Source organism: Strix aluco, chromosome 14, assembly GCF_031877795.1.
Source record: "Strix aluco isolate bStrAlu1 chromosome 14, bStrAlu1.hap1, whole genome shotgun sequence".
Lineage (NCBI taxonomy): Eukaryota > Metazoa > Chordata > Aves > Strigiformes > Strigidae > Strix > Strix aluco.
In genome coordinates, this window is record NC_133944.1 from 223,583 (window position 1) to 241,028 (window position 17,446).

The 17,446-nt window shown below is 44.6% G+C and overlaps 2 protein-coding genes across 3 annotated transcripts; one reads left to right on the top strand and one right to left on the bottom strand.

The window, feature by feature from the left end:
* Positions 1-32: 32 nt before the first annotated feature.
* KARS1 (lysyl-tRNA synthetase 1) lies at positions 33-10,520 on the bottom strand. 2 transcript variants are annotated; one of them, XM_074839206.1, is made up of 14 exons: positions 10,171-10,520; positions 9,550-9,700; positions 9,177-9,342; positions 8,671-8,764; positions 8,219-8,405; positions 7,924-8,049; positions 4,494-4,613; positions 4,089-4,251; positions 3,816-3,989; positions 3,008-3,093; positions 2,681-2,766; positions 2,235-2,361; positions 456-599; positions 33-167 (listed from the first exon to the last, which is right to left on the bottom strand). In XM_074839206.1, exons 1-14 carry the CDS (start codon positions 10,503-10,505, stop codon positions 81-83), a joined length of 2,046 nt encoding a protein of 681 aa, XP_074695307.1. In that variant the 5' UTR covers positions 10,506-10,520; the 3' UTR covers positions 33-80. The 2 variants fall into 2 exon arrangements, with proteins under 2 accessions (XP_074695307.1, XP_074695308.1); XM_074839207.1 differs by having other exon boundaries at positions 10,349-10,476.
* Positions 10,504-13,441, top strand: TERF2IP (TERF2 interacting protein). The gene is made up of 6 exons (XM_074840003.1): positions 10,504-10,806; positions 10,864-11,017; positions 11,157-11,305; positions 11,808-12,243; positions 13,186-13,237; positions 13,405-13,441. Exons 1-6 carry the CDS (start codon positions 10,504-10,506, stop codon positions 13,439-13,441), a joined length of 1,131 nt encoding a protein of 376 aa, XP_074696104.1.
* The last annotated feature ends 4,005 nt before the right edge of the window (positions 13,442-17,446 follow it).

Sequence of the window (17,446 nt, forward strand, 5' to 3'; positions counted from 1 at the left end):
CCCGCGCAGGCGCACACAGAGAGGCAGACACGGGCGGTAAAAAGCGGGGCGTTTATTCACAGTCCGCGCCGCCCCGGGCTTCACACGGAAGTGCCCTCGGCGGGCCGGTCGGGCTGCGCCTCCTTCTTGTTGTCCTCCGGTTTCATGGCAGGGAAGAGGAGCACCTCCTGCGAAAAGGGACGCGCTCAGCGGCGCCAGGGCCGGCCCGCGGGGCACACCCCCGCCCCACACACCCCCCCCCGCGCCAGTCTCGCGAGAGCGGCCCCGGGCAGCGCGGGCGCGCGCTCCGCGGAGGTTTCTAAGCGCAGCAAAGGGGAACTCCTCCTCTTAGCGATGATCCCCACCGCTGCGCTCTCTGCTCGCTGTTTTGTTTTGCTCATTGTTCTGCTTTGCAGAATTTCGTTCCCTGTTCTCTGGCAGAGCCAGCGACAGGCGCCACCATTTCTAACGTTTACCTTGATGTTACTGGAATCCGTGAGAAACATGGTGAAGCGATCAATTCCCATGCCCCAGCCAGCCGTAGGAGGAAGGCCATATTCCAGTGCAGTGCAGAAGTTTTCATCAATAAACATGGCTTCATCATCACCCGCAGCTTTTGCCTAAATGAGAAAAATAAAAGGTGGGTTGTACAGAGCTACACAGTGCGACTTCTGCCAACCGCTACCAAAAGGACAAATATCGGCATTTGTAGCAGCTGTGTCACTGAAGAAACCAACGCCCTGCACACCTGTGTAAGTGAGTAACAGGTGAAGGAATCTCAGCACCTGGGGAACTGTGGAGGTCACTGGTACAGGTGCTTCCAAAAGAGCCTGAGGCTCAGCTCCTCTCTGATCTGCAAGTGTCCTTTCTAGGCAAAGGCCCGGGCCCTTCGCTTCAGTAAAAGTGATCTCCAGGGCCGTGTGGCAGCAGATGACAGCGGAATAAACTGCTTTCAGAGGCTTCTCAGGTTCTTTACTGCTTGCAGAAACAACTGAGCATGATTGTTTGAATTGTTGAACAGTAGTTGCTCCATGAAACAAAGTTTAGGGATTGCTCTTTTTCCCCTCAAGTAGAAAGATTAAAAAAACCCTACACTGAGATGGTAACTAATGCATCTGTCCCTGACAGCCTCCAAGTGCCAGAAGTCATAATAAAAAACACATACTAGCCAACCCACTCAAATTTAGAAAATGCCCAGTTTTGAAACAACAACAAACATTTTTGCTCACAGTTTCAAGGAAAACTTTGCAAAAGCAGACTGTTAAGCAAACTTTTCTGCCAGTCTGAAATCCTGAAACGTGAGCTGCCATCCTTCATCTCAATTTTCATCTTAACATTAACATTTTCAGGCAAATTTTCATTCATTATATATAATCATATGTCTGCAAAGTCTGGCTATAATCATGAGAGACAACTGCAGCAAACATATATACAACAGACCAAAGGCAAAAGACATCTGTAGTATTATTCATTCTGACATTTTGAAATGTACTATCAAGTAAGTTAGTTAACATAAGTCTATTTTTCTGGGTTTGACAATTGTTTAATCCTCTCAGGCACTGTGCAGCCATCAGAAAGAGTAGGAAGAACAGGAACTCTGTTTCTGCAGACCGCATCACCTGACCTCAATTACGTGTGGGCACACGTGCACTCATGGATGTGTATAACTAATTAATAACAAAATCAGTTTCAGTCACTCCTTTCTGAGGCTTATCTAGAGAAACCTAGTACTATAAATTTGCAGGCCTAATAATTTCCAGTCTGCAGCTCTATTCTGTGAGCCAATTTAAAATAGTAATAACTCCGTTCAGGAAATTAGGCTATTTCTTACCTCTTCAAACTCTCACCAGACATGAAAATTTATTTAAGAACCTAGAAGTGTAATGTTGTATGACTACATAAATGCTTAAGCGAGGAAAAATAACTTTCAACCTCAGCAAAACAGAGAAAACGCTTTGCAGATTTGTTTTCAGATTAGCATTTCAGGTAGAATAAGAGGGAAGATATTGCAAAACAAAGTCACACTACTAAAAAACTAACCAACAGCAGTGTTTGGACTTGTTTGCCCTGGAGAGCAAGGTTCCTTTAAAAGGAATTAAGTTTTAATGACAGGCTTTCACTTGACTGAGACACATTTGCTCAAAGTAGTTACAACCCTTTTCAGCAGGGACTAATGACAGATTTGGAATAGACACAGGAAATATTCTTTGCTTACGTGCCTGTATCACCGATTCACTGTCAGCAAGACACCGTACCTTGGCCTGATCCTCAAAAAGCTGCCGTTGCCGGAAAGGGTCGTTAAGTTCAGTGTATGCATTGCACACTTCCTTCTTCATGACAAAGAGTTCGAAGCGTTCTGTTAGTCCCAGATGAGAGCGATGCCTATGTGAAGACGACAAACCAACCACACCTTAAAATAAACATCTTTACAGAAGCAAAGAGCAAATACGTTACTTCAGGAGGATTGCCCATGCTTAGCAGTTAACAGCTGTCAAAACTTCACACCACTAAGCATCAGCACACCTCTTCCCTGGACAATGGGTTTCACAGCTCAGTCTGTCTTGGTTAGTGTCAGAATTCACAAACTGGTATGTAACATCAAAATCTGTTTTCACATATGCGACTTTTTTTTTTTTTCTTTATAACAAAGCAGGAGTAGAGGGTTTAAGAGTTACGCAGTGACTGTGTCTCCTATTCTTACCATTTGGCTAGAGGACTCATGATCTGTGGGTGATCACAGATGAATGTAGGGTTGATACAAGTGACTTCCAGGAATTCACCAACTAACTGGGAAAACAAAAGCAAAACAATTATGTAGAGTACAGTTTCACTTTCCTAGCACTGCCTTCCCCAAACATCCTGCTTCCCTCTCTTCACAACAAGTTTTTTCACTGTGATACAGAAAGAGCTGAAGCTCATTTCAGCATGTTTTCCCGGATGCAGCCACGATTTTGCTCTGAAGAGACTTCTGTTGATACAGGTAGATCCTCAAAGACATCAGGATTATAAAAATATCACCTTTACTTACTCTGTCAAGAAGCCTGGCTGTTGTCCTGGGAGGTGGACACTCAACATTCCTCTCTGCACAAAGGTCATCAAAGAACTTGCGAGTTTCTGAAATTGTTGTAGACAGACATTGAAAAGCCACCCAGGCAACCATGTTTTTTTCTTTCTGCATCCATCAATGTGTCTTAGAGTGATTTATAAGATCTTGATGGTATACATCATAGAAAACATGAGCTTAAATGTCAATCTACAAAAATAGTGTTTGTTTTTAATCAGTTTATGCTAAAATATAAGTTATTTTCTATTTCAGAAACTTGACAACGGTTAAGCACAACCCCACACAACTGCTGGACATTATTATTTGGGGAAAAAAAAGTTGGAACAACAACAACAAAAAAAAGAAATCACTAAAAGGTGTATGAACTTGTTTCCTTATGGCTCTGGATTCCAGGAATAAAATAGCACATATGCACATTTTGAAGAAAGCCCAAAATACTCCTAACCTATGATCACAGGCATCAACTGCACAAAAAGACAGAAGAAATAAAAAGCTGGGTCTCTTCAGCAGACCAAGAACTTCCCGCATCATGCCTCTTGAGTCCATAGCATCACATATACTCAACAAAGGAAGAGGCAAAAGAATCAGATCCTGCCAAAGGCTGCAAGGCATGAAGCCTTCTTTCTGGACTCTTCGGAAACAGCTGAAAGCAATCCCATGTGTTAGTACCACCTCAAAAAAGCCACTAACAGACTGCAGGCTGAGAACTCGAGACCTTTTGCCCTCTTTCTGTTAAGGAAGAATTACAGGACATTCATACTCAGCATCTAACCTTCAGTTTCAAAACACTCAGCTGGTGGAAATGTCACTCCTAGGGCCTTTTCCAGATCATACACCATGCTAATTCGTCGGAAGGGAGGGGTAAAATCTATCTCATAGGCTTGTCCATCTTGACCATCTGGATGATAAGTGACCTTGTAACTTCCAGTAATATGTTTCACCATCCCTACAAAAGGAACCTGAAGTTTAGAAGAAGAGTATGCCACATAATATGCAATTCTTCCAGAGATTCTTACTCTTTTTGAATTAATATTGCATACATCACCTGAAAGCAACTTCTCTGTAATTTCCATCAAGTCATGATAGTCTGCATAAGCCATATAGAATTCACAAGTTGTGAACTCAGGGTTGTGAGTCAAATCAATCCCTTCATTCCGGAACTGACGCCCAATTTCATATACTCTGTCCAGGCCCCCAACCACCAACATCTAAAAAAAAGGAAATTCCAGTAAACACACTAACTTTTTTCAAAAGAACTAAAGAGCGCTCAAACACACACAACTGCTATGCGACCGTACAAATCAAATTCAAGATACATTTTGTTTCCTCCAATGCAATGACTCCACCTTTCTTCAAGAATAATCCTCATTTTAGCTACATGTACTTTTTTAGAATAAAGTCACAACAGGCTGGAGAATATAGGCTTAGCCATGAGGGGCTCATATTTTACCTTATGGTAAAGTTCTGGAGCAATTCTCATGTATAAATTCATATCCAGTTCATTGTGGTACGTGATAAAAGGTTTTGCCACAGCTCCACCTGGAATTATATTCATCATGGGAGTTTCAATCTGTAAAATGTAACAACAGAAAAAATTAACAGTGGCATGAATATTTCCATGCTCCTCCCTCAATGCCCTGCTGTCATCTAATCTGTTTCCAAAGCAGAACTCTGTAGATCAAGCAAACAAACCACAGCTAACTTTGATGAAAAATCTCTGTATTTCATTTATGGACATTCCAGTATATGAAAACAATTCTGAACTAAAGAGCATTGCTCCCATGCAGTCAGTAAAGACAAATTACTTAAAACTATTTGTTGCTATCAAGAATCATTCATATTTACTATAAATGTGAACCTGCTGGGTTCATGTTATCAAAGTCAGGAACTGGGTTGTGGCATTGTCACAAAACCATCTCTCTACATTGCAGAAAACGCAGCTCAACAAGGCCAAGTGCAGGCTCCTGCACCTGGGTCAGGGCAAGCCCCAGTATCAATGAGCCTGGAGGATGAAGAGATTGAGAGCAGCCCTGAGGAGAAGGACTTGGGGATACTGGTCTGTGAAAAATTGGACACAAGCTGGCAATGTGCACTGCAGCCCAGAAAGCCAACCGTCTCCTGGACTGCATCAGAAGTGTGGGCAGCAGGGGGAGGGAGGGGATTCTCCCCCTCTGCTCTGCTCTCGGGAGGCCCCACCTGGAGCACTGGATCCAGCTCTGGGGTCCCCAGTAAAAGGTGGACCTCTTAGAGCGGGGCCAGAGGCGGCCACAGAAATGGTCAGGGGGCTGGAGCACCTCCCCTGTGAAGAAAGGCTGAGACTTGGGGCTGTTCAGCCAGGAGAAGAGAAGGCTCCGAGGAGACCTTCTTGCAGCCTTTCAGTATATAAAGGGGGCTTGTAAGAAAGGCACAGAGAGACTTTTTACCAAGGCCTGTAGTTACAGGACAAGGGCCAATGGAAAAGGTTAGGTTTAGATTGGACATAAGGAAGAAATGGTTTACGATGAGGGTGGTGAGACGCTGGCACAGGTTGCCCAGAGAAGTTGTGGATGCCTCATTCCTGCAAGTGCTCAGGGGCTTTGAGCAACCTGATGTAATGAAAGTTGCCCTGCTCACTGCAGGACGGCTCGGATTAGATGATCTTTAAAGGTCCCTTCCAACCCACACCATACTGCGGTTTTATGATAAAATCCACTTGGGTAAGAGAGAGCGAGCGAGCTCTTTCATAAAACCTATGGGAAGTAGCAGCCTTCCTCAGTATCTTCTCCAAATCATTGTTTGCGTGGCAAATTCTTTAGGATAGTCTCTGTAGCAAAGCTGTAACGCAGTAGTCCTGAAAGAAATGAAATGCCATGGATACTGCAAATTTTGCTAAACCTAAACAATTCTAATCATATCACTTTTTGAGGAAAAAAATAAAATTATTTACATTTGGAGCATTTAAAAATATTTGGTGGTGAGAAGGGCTGGGAGTATATGGATACACAGAAAAATTCACTTTAGATAAAAAGCTGTTACTGATCTTCTATATGTATGGGGAATCCTAGAGTCCAACTGAATTAACTTCTGAAGAGGTACACAATTTCAAGAAGGAAAAAAGATTTAAATCAATCCGCTGCAGGCTTCAGTGGATTGATTTAATTCAAATCATTACAAGTTTTCTTTCACAGAAGCTGCATCATCTTAGATGTTTAGAAGGTGACCACTTATGCTTCAAGCAATATACGCTATCAACTACATGAGGAACAGACTTCAGTTCAATGTCTCTTGACATTGAAAATGAAAGTAGCTGCAAATGATGGAAAAAAGGAGTAGCTGAACGACTTACAACTCAAAACATGGTCCTCTACACAAAGAGCTGGTGGAAGCGGCCAAACAATTTTCTAATTGATTCTGTGGGATATGCCATGGTTAAACTGCTGTACTTACAAACCAGCTTGGCTTTCACATTAACCAAAGAACTTCAGTACACCTGTCCATATCCTCCCACCTTAGCATCAAGAATTAACGCCCTCTTACTGACCAGAAGCGTGAAAACAGGCATTTTCCCAGCCAAATTTCACAATTCACAATAGAACTACTTATAGCCATACAGAAGGGGAATGTGTCTACGAAACAGAATGACTCAGGGCCCCTGTGAAAGAACAAAGGTTGGGGCAAAAAAAAGAGAGAAGTCAATATGTGATAAGAAGAGACCAAGGATGCAGATAGAACTTTAGAAAGTGGAGAATCTGTGTAGGCTACAAATTAATATAGCTCCCTAAACAAGTATTCAATAGGATTCTCCAAACAGATCTACATTGTAAAACAAGCTGAACTGCAGAAAACAGAAAGCAGTCAGCACCCCAGACACTACTGGCATCAGAAATAAAGTTAAGTGATGACAACTGAACTAACAAGATGTGACAACCAGCTCAAGAGCATGATACAAATCTCATGAGAGTTTAGCTAATTTTTCTCCAAATTAACTAGTATCTGTCCATGGCATGACACTAACTGTGGCATATGGAGTACTGGTATGACTGAGCACTGCCCAACTCATCTACCTCCATACTGCACTCTATTGTATGGTAGCCATTGCCTGACTTCTCTGCCTTTTATTTTATTCCCAACATTCTTGCCAAGCCTAAGCAACTTCATTATTCCAACAACAGTCAAAGCTTCTTATAAATTGAGAAGGACTCTTACGGTCCTTTTTGATTAAGTTACCAGAATAGTAAAATCTGTAAGTATTAGATTAAGAATTATTTGGGGAAAAAAACCCCAAACCAAAACCAAAGACAGACATTAAAGCCATTACACATACGACAGAAATGACACAGCACAGGTTCAGATTCTCACTGCCCTCAGAAAACCCCCACTAGCAGCTTTTGCAGATTCAGCTGATAAACACTTACAAATAAACTACATTAAGTTACAATCTTTTTGCTAACTGTAAAGTACAGCCGAGAATCTGGATGCAACAGAGAGCAGAACTAGTATTATTTTCTCATATGCTACTCTGCAACAGATTTCAAGATAAAACCAATTTTACTTACAGGAAGTAAAATCTGCATTTACCTCCAGAGGCAAAACACCATTTCAAAGATATTACTTCCACCTTAATTTACTGAAATGAGGAAAGGACAGCAGTAGTTTGAAATACTACCTTGGTAAGAGTTTCCCCGAGTCATAACCTTACCAACTAAGCAACAGTCTTAACTTTAAAAAGAGAGGAAAGGAATGGTTCCCATTACATTAAACTGATAAAAGACACCGTGCTGAGGCAATTATTCTCACTTCTGTAAATACTTTGCATATAAGCCTGCATAGAAAGCATCCTTGAAGCTGAGAAGCGCTAAACACATCCAGTACACAGAGAGAAATAAACACTTAAGTCTTACCTCAAGGAAGCCCAACTCGTCTAGAAAGCTCCGAATATATGTAATTATCTTTGCACGGGTTATAAATTTCTGCCTCACGTAATCGTTAAGAATTAAATCCAAGTATCTCTGACGATACCTAGTTTCCTGAAAAGAACAAGTATCTTTAGAACAGGCTAGACAAAATGCGCTGTCAAAGGAAAAAATACCAAAACTAATGTTTCTTTGTTGACTAATACCATCAGCAGATATAAAAGGTCATCCGTTCAGACCGATTTGTCAAACTGCCTCCAAGAGTGACAGGTATGACAAGTACCTTATCTTTGAGGCCAAAGTGAAGATGAGGCAACATGTGGAGGCATGGAGACAACAGAGTTATTTCATAAGGAATAACACTCAGTTCCCCTTTCTTTGTTTTCCCAGGATTCCCCTCTACACCAATAATGTCCCCACGACGCAGCTTGTTGTTAACACGGAAATACTCTTCCTCAGATTTGTAGAGCCTGTAATTACAAAACCAATGCAAGCACGTTTGCATAAAATTCAACATTCCAAACTGTCCTGCAAGTCTCTCCCCAGACCAAACCCTTAAAAAAAAAAAAAAAAGTATTCTTCTAGCAGGGAAGTCAACCACATCCTAAGCACCTGGCTGCCTAAGCCAACCCACAGATGAATAGCATAAGGAGATGAAGGAATAGAACGCCCAAATACAGATCTCTAGGCCTCAGAATGCAGTTCAGTTTAGAATGCTACTGGGAATACCTCTACCTGGAATTTGCCATGACCTGCAACTTGACTCCTTCACCACGAAGATCATAGAAAATCAGCTTCCCTCCAGAGGCACGCTTCGCATGGATTCGACCTAAATATCAAAGTATACAGGACATCAGGAAGAGTCCCTAGCAGAAAGGATACAGGTGCAAAAGGCACAGTATTTACCACTTGGACAAAGGGTCATCAGCTCTGAACTGACCACTAACCTCAAAAGAGGGACGGCTAAGCCTCAAAATTAATACCAGTGCACAAAAGACCATATCAGCTTTGGATCCTGGAGCCCATATCACAAGTTGATCTTGTAGTTGTAAAGGATGTTGCACGATTCCACTCAGTCTGAAAGGACGTGTCCTGAATAGTCTGACACTGCTACAGACTTCATGACCGAGTAACAGGAGATCAGCAAAATCCAGAAAGAGGCCACCCCATCACTAAAAGCAGCTAAGACCTGACTTAGCAAAGCAACAGATCATCTTTCTGTATCTCAGATAAGCCTTTACCTGCCACTCTCACGGTAATGTCTGTCAGGTGATCTCCTGGTTGCAGGTGACTGTACTTCTCTATAAAATCTGAGAGAGATAAGTCTACATGGAACTTGTGGGGATAGGGATCTTCATTGGTGCCCTTCAGCTGCTGGATCGCATGGCTACGGATCTTGTAGTATTGCTATGACCAAAAACAAACCAAACCAAACGATTTCATTAGAAACTGAAAATATTTTACAGGTTGTAAATTAAAACACAGCTGCCCTTATGTAGGAACATGTAGGTCTCTCCCCTTTCAACCACTTAGTTCCCCTTGTATAAAAAAATCAAATGTAAATCAGTAACATTTATTCTCAGAACAGTAATGAACATGAGGCCAGATGCTCACATTTGGATCCAAGCTTTCCTCGTCAGCAACAACGTTATTCTCAGAGTCAGAAGTCAAGGAAGGCTTATTTGAATGCTTTTCACTTTGCTCCTTCTGCTTTGCCTCTTTTTCAGCTATTTTCCTCTCAGCCTTTAAACGTCTCTTCAGCTCACTGCAAGAGAAAGTGAAACCAGATGCAGCAGATACTCCGGATGCTTCTACAAGGAAACACTCGGCAGGATTCTGCCGAAAGCCTGCTGTACAAATAACCCTGTCACTTCTCCTGCTCTGCCCAAAAGTCAAAATAATCCTTAAGCATTTTCTTCTTTGAACTCTTTTAGCTCATTTCCTACGAGACATACATACTCCAAAAAAGCTGAAAGTGGATTAAGCGTTACACAGACAGAACCCTGAGGACGCGCGCCCAAGGGCCTCCCGCAGGCCCAGCGGCGCCCACCAACCCCACGCGCCGCCCAGGCGACATAAGGCCAACGCTGCCCCGAGACCCCCCCCGCTACACAGGACGCCCGACACCGCCCCCGCGGCCCGGCCCGGCGCCCCACCGGCACCGCTGCTCCCAGCCCCGCCGGCCGGGGGTTCACGAGGAAAGAGGCGGGCCCGGCCCGGCCGCAAAGCACCGACCTGCTTCGGTCATGGAGCGCCCGGCGCCATCGCAGCGCGGGCGCGGCCTGCTGGGCCCAGCCGCGAAGCCGCGCGGCGCCGGCGCTCAGCATGGTGCTCTCGGGCGGGGACACGCACCGGGCCGGCCGGGCCCTCACTTCCCCGGGCCGGCTGCGCCCGCCCGACCGCCCGCCCTCACTTTTTGCTGAGGCGCGACTCGGTCTCCGCCGCCTCGCCCGCGCGCTCTGCCGCCTCCGCCATCTTCCCCACTCCGGCCGGCGCTTCCGGCACTCCCGCGCCTGCGCGGCGGTGGCGGAGCGGGGGGTCATGGCGGCGGAGCCGGGGGGCGCGGTCATGGCGGCGGCGGAGCCGGGGGGCGCGGCGGCGGCCGCCACGCGGTCGCGGTCGCTGTTCCTGTGGGACGACGGGAGCCCGATGCGGTTCTACGTGCGGCCCGGGCTGGCCAAGCTGCGGCTGGCGCCGCTGGTGCTGGCGGGCGGCGGGCGACTGTGCCGCGTGCAGGAGCCCGGGGCCGTGCTCCTGGCGCAGCCCGGCGAGGCGGCGCCCGGTGGGGCCGTCTCCACCGAGTACGTGACCGAGTGCGTGGAGCGCAACCGGCGGCTGCCGCTGGAGCCCTTCCGCCTGCCCGCCGCCGCCGTCGCCGCGCCGCCCGCCGCCGCGCCGCGCGGGCGCCTGGCCTTCACGGCGGCGGAGGACGCGGCGCTGCTGCGGGCGCTGCGCGGGCGGCGCGCGGCGCGGGCGGGCGGGCGGGCGCTGTGGAAGGAGCTGGAGCGGGCGGCGCTGACGCGGCACAGCTGGCAGGCGATGCGCGACCGGTACCTGCGGCACCTGCGGCCGCTGCTCGACGGTGAGCGGGGCGGGGGGGCGGCCGGGGCGGGGGGCGGCGGCCGCTGCTCGACGGCGAGCGGGGCGGGGGGCGGCCCCGCGCACCGCGCCCCGCGCCCCGCGCACCGCGCCCCGCCACCGATGCCCGCGTGTTCCCGCAGAGCCCCGGCGGCCGGAGGAGCCCGCCCGAGGCACGGGCCTTTTCGAGGCGGCTAACCGGGAGTTCGAGAGCACGGAGGTGAGCGCCCGGGCCGGCGCGGGGGGCGGCGCTGCCGCTGAGGGCGAGCTGCTCGAGCAGCCCTGCCTGCCCGTCAGGAAACGGCACAGCACTAACCCAAAATTAACTTAAACAGCGGTGCGCAAAAACCTCTCTTCTGCTGTGGCTAAGCGGGAGCTTCGTGTGAGCCCCGAAGCCCCTGGTTTACGGGCCCCGGCATATTTTCTTAGTTTGATTCCCTGCCCAGGTTGACCGGGGGAAGTTCATGTGACAGTGTTGCCACGTTAAAAGCTGCGTTGGCAAGGGGAACTCATCCTTTCACCTCGGGCATAAAATGTTCCTGCAGTTGCATTAACTTTTGCCTTTTATACTTTGTTCAAATTCTCCCTTATATTTCATGCTTTTGTTTGATCTTGTGTATCCTCATTAACACATACAGCTTCACTTCAATCACTGAGTTTTACTATACCTAGTAATTTCTGAGTTTTTTTATATACTGTAAAGTCACTGTGGAAGGTGGTTGGGTAGCAGGGATAAAAGAAGTTTGCCAGAAAATACCATATCTAATGGTTGACTCCACTGCTCACTCTTTTAGTCAGGAAGTGACACTTCAGACATTTCAGAAGAACTTTCTACACAAGATGGAGAGGGAAAGTCCCCAGGAAAAACAGCATGTGGTTTGAAAACTGGACCAGGGGACTCTGCCCTCCCTGACACGCCCTTACAGAGGGAAGAAAGATCAAGCACTTGCTCTTCTTCCAGTGTGGTGGGAGAAGTAGTAAAAACTATGCAGCACTTCATGGAGAAGTTCAGTGTGGACCTGTTCACTGTCACACAGGCCTTTCTGAAAAACACTGGTGAAGTGGAGACTACTTTATACTTCCTGCAGACAGGGCAGCGCTTGGATGGGTACCCTGTATGGAGCAGAGAGGATGATTTGGAATTGCAAAAAGATGATGAACATGCCAGAAATAAACTGATAGCAAAATTTGGAGCTGAAAATGTAGCAAAGCGGGTAGCATTTAGGAAAAGTTAGATAGCAAAGCAGAGGGGAATGACTGATCTAGGACTGTGGCAAGAACTAAAAGTAATCTCAGAAGTGCAAATGTGATGGAAAACTTGATGCAACATTCTGAAGTTTCAGAAATGCTTTAAAATCTTTTTTATAAAAGACCTATTTTGTATTTATTTTTCTTTGTAATACTGAGTACGCTAAACATTTAAAAGTAGAAAATGATGAAAAGAAAGGTTCTATACAGTATCAAGTTTTCACTGAAAGTTTGCTTTAAAGTGTGTATCAACTATATAAAGCAGCTGACAGTCCTACCTGTACATTGCTGCGTGCAAAGGATTTTGAATAGATTTGGCACCAAAATGTGACAATCACATTAAGTGCTCTAACCCGTAATGCATTATTAGTGCACAATAGCAGCTCGCTCTCTGTTGTGTGCCTAACTTCAAACTGTTGTGGATGATCATCTCAGTTTTTATTACCACTTCAGCACATGTTCTCCAGTGCTAATATTGCAGGATTTAATAACATTAACTTTACCATTTTGCTTCATGATTTCAAAAACAATAAATAACTCTGCCCCAGCTTGAATCTCTACAGATTGAAGAGTTACAGCTTTAATCCAGGCAAAGTAACACTTGTACTAGACCATAAAGTCTAGTTGGAAAAAGTAGACCAGCTTTCAGGGCCACATGCAATAGTTCAAGTAGGAGATACAAGTTACGAAAGGGTGCTCAGAGTTTATTTATGTATCTATCACCTAAGTCATGTTTGAGAGAGAGAGAACACCATTGCTGGTACACAGTCACAGCCTGAAAAGCTCGGTACTTTCAGCCTGAAATCATGCTCTGGTCACTATTTTAATATTTGAAGTCAGTCCTGTAAATCTGGAATTCATTCTTTTGGTGAAATAAAATGGGCTGGTAAAAGCAAAGATTGAGTTTTATTCTTGTTTCCTTAGAAATATGTTTTGGGGTTTTTGCTTATTGCACTGTGGCACTCCAAAAAAAAAGGTGAGTTAGTAAATTGCTGATTTTAAACCAAATTCAGATTATATTAAAAGTTAATGATAACTTGATAATGAGACTGCTGCTTCAGAAAACTGCTGTCCTGAAACACCAACTGATTATTTGGGGAGTTAACCAATGTAACCAAATAAATGCTAAAACTCTTGTTTTAGAGTTTCACTGGACAGGTCATTCCTGCTGAAAAAGTGAGAATTATTTACTTGGAACATTTATACTGTTCAGACTGGTTAGTTGAGACTTGTGTGGAAGACCAAACAAGCACTTAACAAGAGAGTGTAAGACAACACAGCAAATAAAGTAGTAAGATTAGAAACTTTACCAGCTGGATTTGAAATCCAAGGACTGCTGATGACCAGGTTCATGAACAGAACTGTCACCTCCTGCAGCCAAAAACTCCCTTTCTATCCTGGGTGGTGTACAGGTCTCAACAGCACCATAACCTTGGCATTCAATGGTTGTCCAGGTTAACCAAAACTGCTCTAGAATTCAAAGTGAAAAGTAGAACACATTCAATGGCTGCAACATAAAAGATCAGGTGTAAGGTTTACTATTATCTTTTTATAATTCTAAGTGACACATTTATTTAAGAGTGAGTTTGTCTTTTTCAGGACAATTAGACATGTAATGCATATTTCTGCGTCCACATACAGTGCTGTTACCTCTGCAGAACCGTACAAACACACTGTCTAACTCTGAGAACCTTTCCACATCCACTTGGTGCAGTCAGTAGGCATGGGAACTAAGACACAAAGAGCACAGCTTACTCCAGGTTGCCTTATCTGTTCTGAGCTCCTGAAAGGCACTGCTTATCTGCAGGCACACAGGTCTAGGTCTCCTCAGTCCACTTTCCCATTAACAGGACCTGGAGATGTCACTATGTCATTGTAGTGCTAGGGCCAGAATAACAGGCCCTGAAACAAAGTTGACCTCTAGATGAACCTCACAACTAAATGTTATCCGTTATTAGTATCTGTTAATTAGTAAAATCTGTATTACTATTTGTTAATTATTTGTATCTGATCATTAATGAAATATGTATGCTCACTAGTGAAAGATGTGGCTTAGACAAAATGTAGTTAGTAGGATGAAATGCTATGAGAATGTATCCAACTTCCCTTGTTTAGCCTTGTTCAAGGCTGAGAACCCGTGTCTGGCCTTGTTAGAAACTCCCTTGGTTTTCCCCCCTGAGCCCTGGCCAGGCTCTGGGTGGAATTCAACAGGAGGATGAAACCAGATGTTCCTGCTCAAATTAAAGGTGCCAGCTATTCTGGCTTGCTGATTTTTGGTATGTAAGGCTGGACCTGCTCACAGCGACTTTGGAAGCCTCACCTACGGGTGGACGCACCGCGTAGGACTTCCCACTTGCCAGGAAAGGCTCTCCAAATCCTCGCTGTAACCGGGGCTGCCCAGCGCCTGCGGGTCTGGATGATGGGAACGGGTGCAAGTGGTGATGGGTCTTTCTTAATCGCTATTCTCCCCATCATGTAGTAATGATTAGGTTCATTGCCTTGCTTAACTGTATGTAGTAATAAGTAAGTGTACTATTCTGTATTTTTCCTACTGCTTATTTTCTGTAGTACTTAGTTATGTTCTTTGATTAACAGTAAAATCAGCCTACTCTTTTCACTCTGGTGTCTGAGTTTAATTGGCATCCTTGATCAGCAGAACAGTCATATGGTTCTGCCTCATGGCATTCTGGCTCTGCCTTCTCCCACAATAAAAATCCTTGTTTGCTTTGTCTTACCAAAGACACAGTTACATTACTTCCAATATGCTAGAGACAGTTTGCCTTTCCATGTTCATATCAGGTCCCTGTACTATCAGGGAGTGTCAGGAACACTCTTTTTGAAGCTCAAAGAAGTATACAAGTTTCTTCTTTGTATTATTGCCTGGAGCATCAATATTTGTAAACCTAGAAGGGTGAGCAGAGTGGCAATATGCATGCCAGACTTTGAGTTAACGACAATTACAGAGGCAGAAATACTGGGTGTGCAAACTATAATCTGGAACTTGGGTATTTCTCGTTTGCTTCCCTTTAGAATTTGTCAGCATTCATCAAAATCGAATTCTGGCTTTTCATAACTGAAGTTACCAGTGAAGAACTGATCGCATGCACCAGGTTGAAGAGCAGCAGACAGGAACACCAAAGAGTTGGTTTTTAAATGTCGCTTTGATTGGTTACTTCTTACACTTCATTGGTATAAAAGCAGAGTTTACTCTTCTGAACTTGCACACTGTAAACCTGACATTTGTTTCTAAATAGACTTTCATGATCTTTATTTCATGCCACAGGATGTAGCCATGGTTTTAAATGTCATTCTCACATCTTGAAAGTTTGGGGGTCTTTTTGTTGTTTTTTTTCCTCCTCTAAAAAGCACTTTAAGTCATCTCTGCTTCCATTAAGACAACTTTAAATTTTCATGTGACCACACTGTGTGGCTTTGGTGCTTCCAGGAAAAATAAAATCTTACCAGTTGTTGTATGGAGGAAACACAGCTAAAGAAGTGTACTAAAAATACACTGAAATAAGCGATCCTGCTTTTTCTCTGATTAAGTTTAGGAAGGAGATGTTAAAGTAACTTTCAAAACAGTACATTAAGAAAATGGATCCTATGTTATTTGGTTACTGGCTGACTGGAAACACTATGAAGGTTTTTGTCCAGCTAAACATTTGATAGGCAGAATTGATTGAAACCACTGAAAACAAGTATTCACAGTAAAACTTATGCCACTCAAGCTGACATTGGTTAATGTAGAACTATAATTAGCAGTGTACTGAAAAGAGCCTATTTTTGCTCAGAAACAGGCTTCCTGGCTACTTAAGGTAGGAAGCTTTTTACCATGACTGCAGTAAGAACAGGCTTCTGAGACTCCATGCTTTTAGCTGAATGTGTTAAGGTCCATTTTAAATGGATTTTAAAAGAATAACAGCAGCAGTGTGCTTCTGTGGCTCAGTATGAGTTCTACATGTCTAGGCCAGCCTACCTTCTCTGTGTGCTAACACTCTGTGAAGGAGGTACCTTGCTTTCAGTGGACTTGCTACCACAATGCCAGTGCTGCCTGCCCAGCATGGATTTTGACATTCCACAACAGAATCCCTAGTAGTAAGACTATGATTTCTATAATATACATCCCACTCTTTGCAGGAATTAGGGGTTTAGCTCTAGGAATGTAGATATCCACAGTGCTATGGTAGCAGGTGATCTGTAAATATCAGTAAAGCCTAAATGTTGGATGAAACTTCTGATTTCTCCATTCTGAAACCTTTATTTACACAATAAAACATTGGCATCAGCCTCTTCTAATTGAGTCAGTATTATTCCAGTTTTACAGATGATAAAATGGAAATTCAGACTCTGGAAAGACACAGAAATAGCACCTGAAATCTTTCCAACCACTAAGAAGAAAATCTTTGTTTTAAACAATACGATTCATACTTAGAGGAACCTTACCTTAGTGGTCTCCAGAAAGAAACCATGTCCCTGAGGAGCAAACATCCACAGCTGCTTTAGTTTTTAGTCTTGGTGATCAGGTCTGATTATTTCATCCAAAAGAAAAGTATGACTGAAAGTGAAATTTGGATAGTGACTGACTCTCTGCTGAAGGAATCACCAGCAGCTATAGGAGAAATTCAGCTCGTATGGTGTACAGACTTAGTAGTGCATCTGAATAATTCAGTGTGCTAGGCCCTGTTTAGTGGTAAGAGATGTCTGGGTTCAATTTCAAAGGGCTCCTTCAGAACCACCATCATTTGTCTAGTCCTGCACCCAGAAACCAGGAAAACCCTGCTGACTGGGTAACAAGCTGAGGTCTGCCCTGCCCACCCACCCCGTGCCAAGGCACGAGTGTACACAGCGGCATTTGAAGAAATAGAATTTCATGGATAAGAGAAATGCTGCAACAAAACACCAGCCTGTGAAATCTAAATAATTAACAATAACACTGAATGTAATAGAAATTGAAAGAAAGGCTCCTGCCTATACTGTCTCTCTTGCTGCTGACCAATTCTGCTTCTAGAGCTACCTTGCTGGGCAAATAACCTCCCCTACTCACCACTCAGTGTTGCATAATTCACTCTGCAACTCTCTTCCTAACTGCTGCAGGATGGTCTCTTACCCCAAAGGTACACACAAGGTCTGGACCCCAGTGAAGGTAACTACAGAGCTGCTTCTGGGCTGGGAAGCTCTCCCTCCT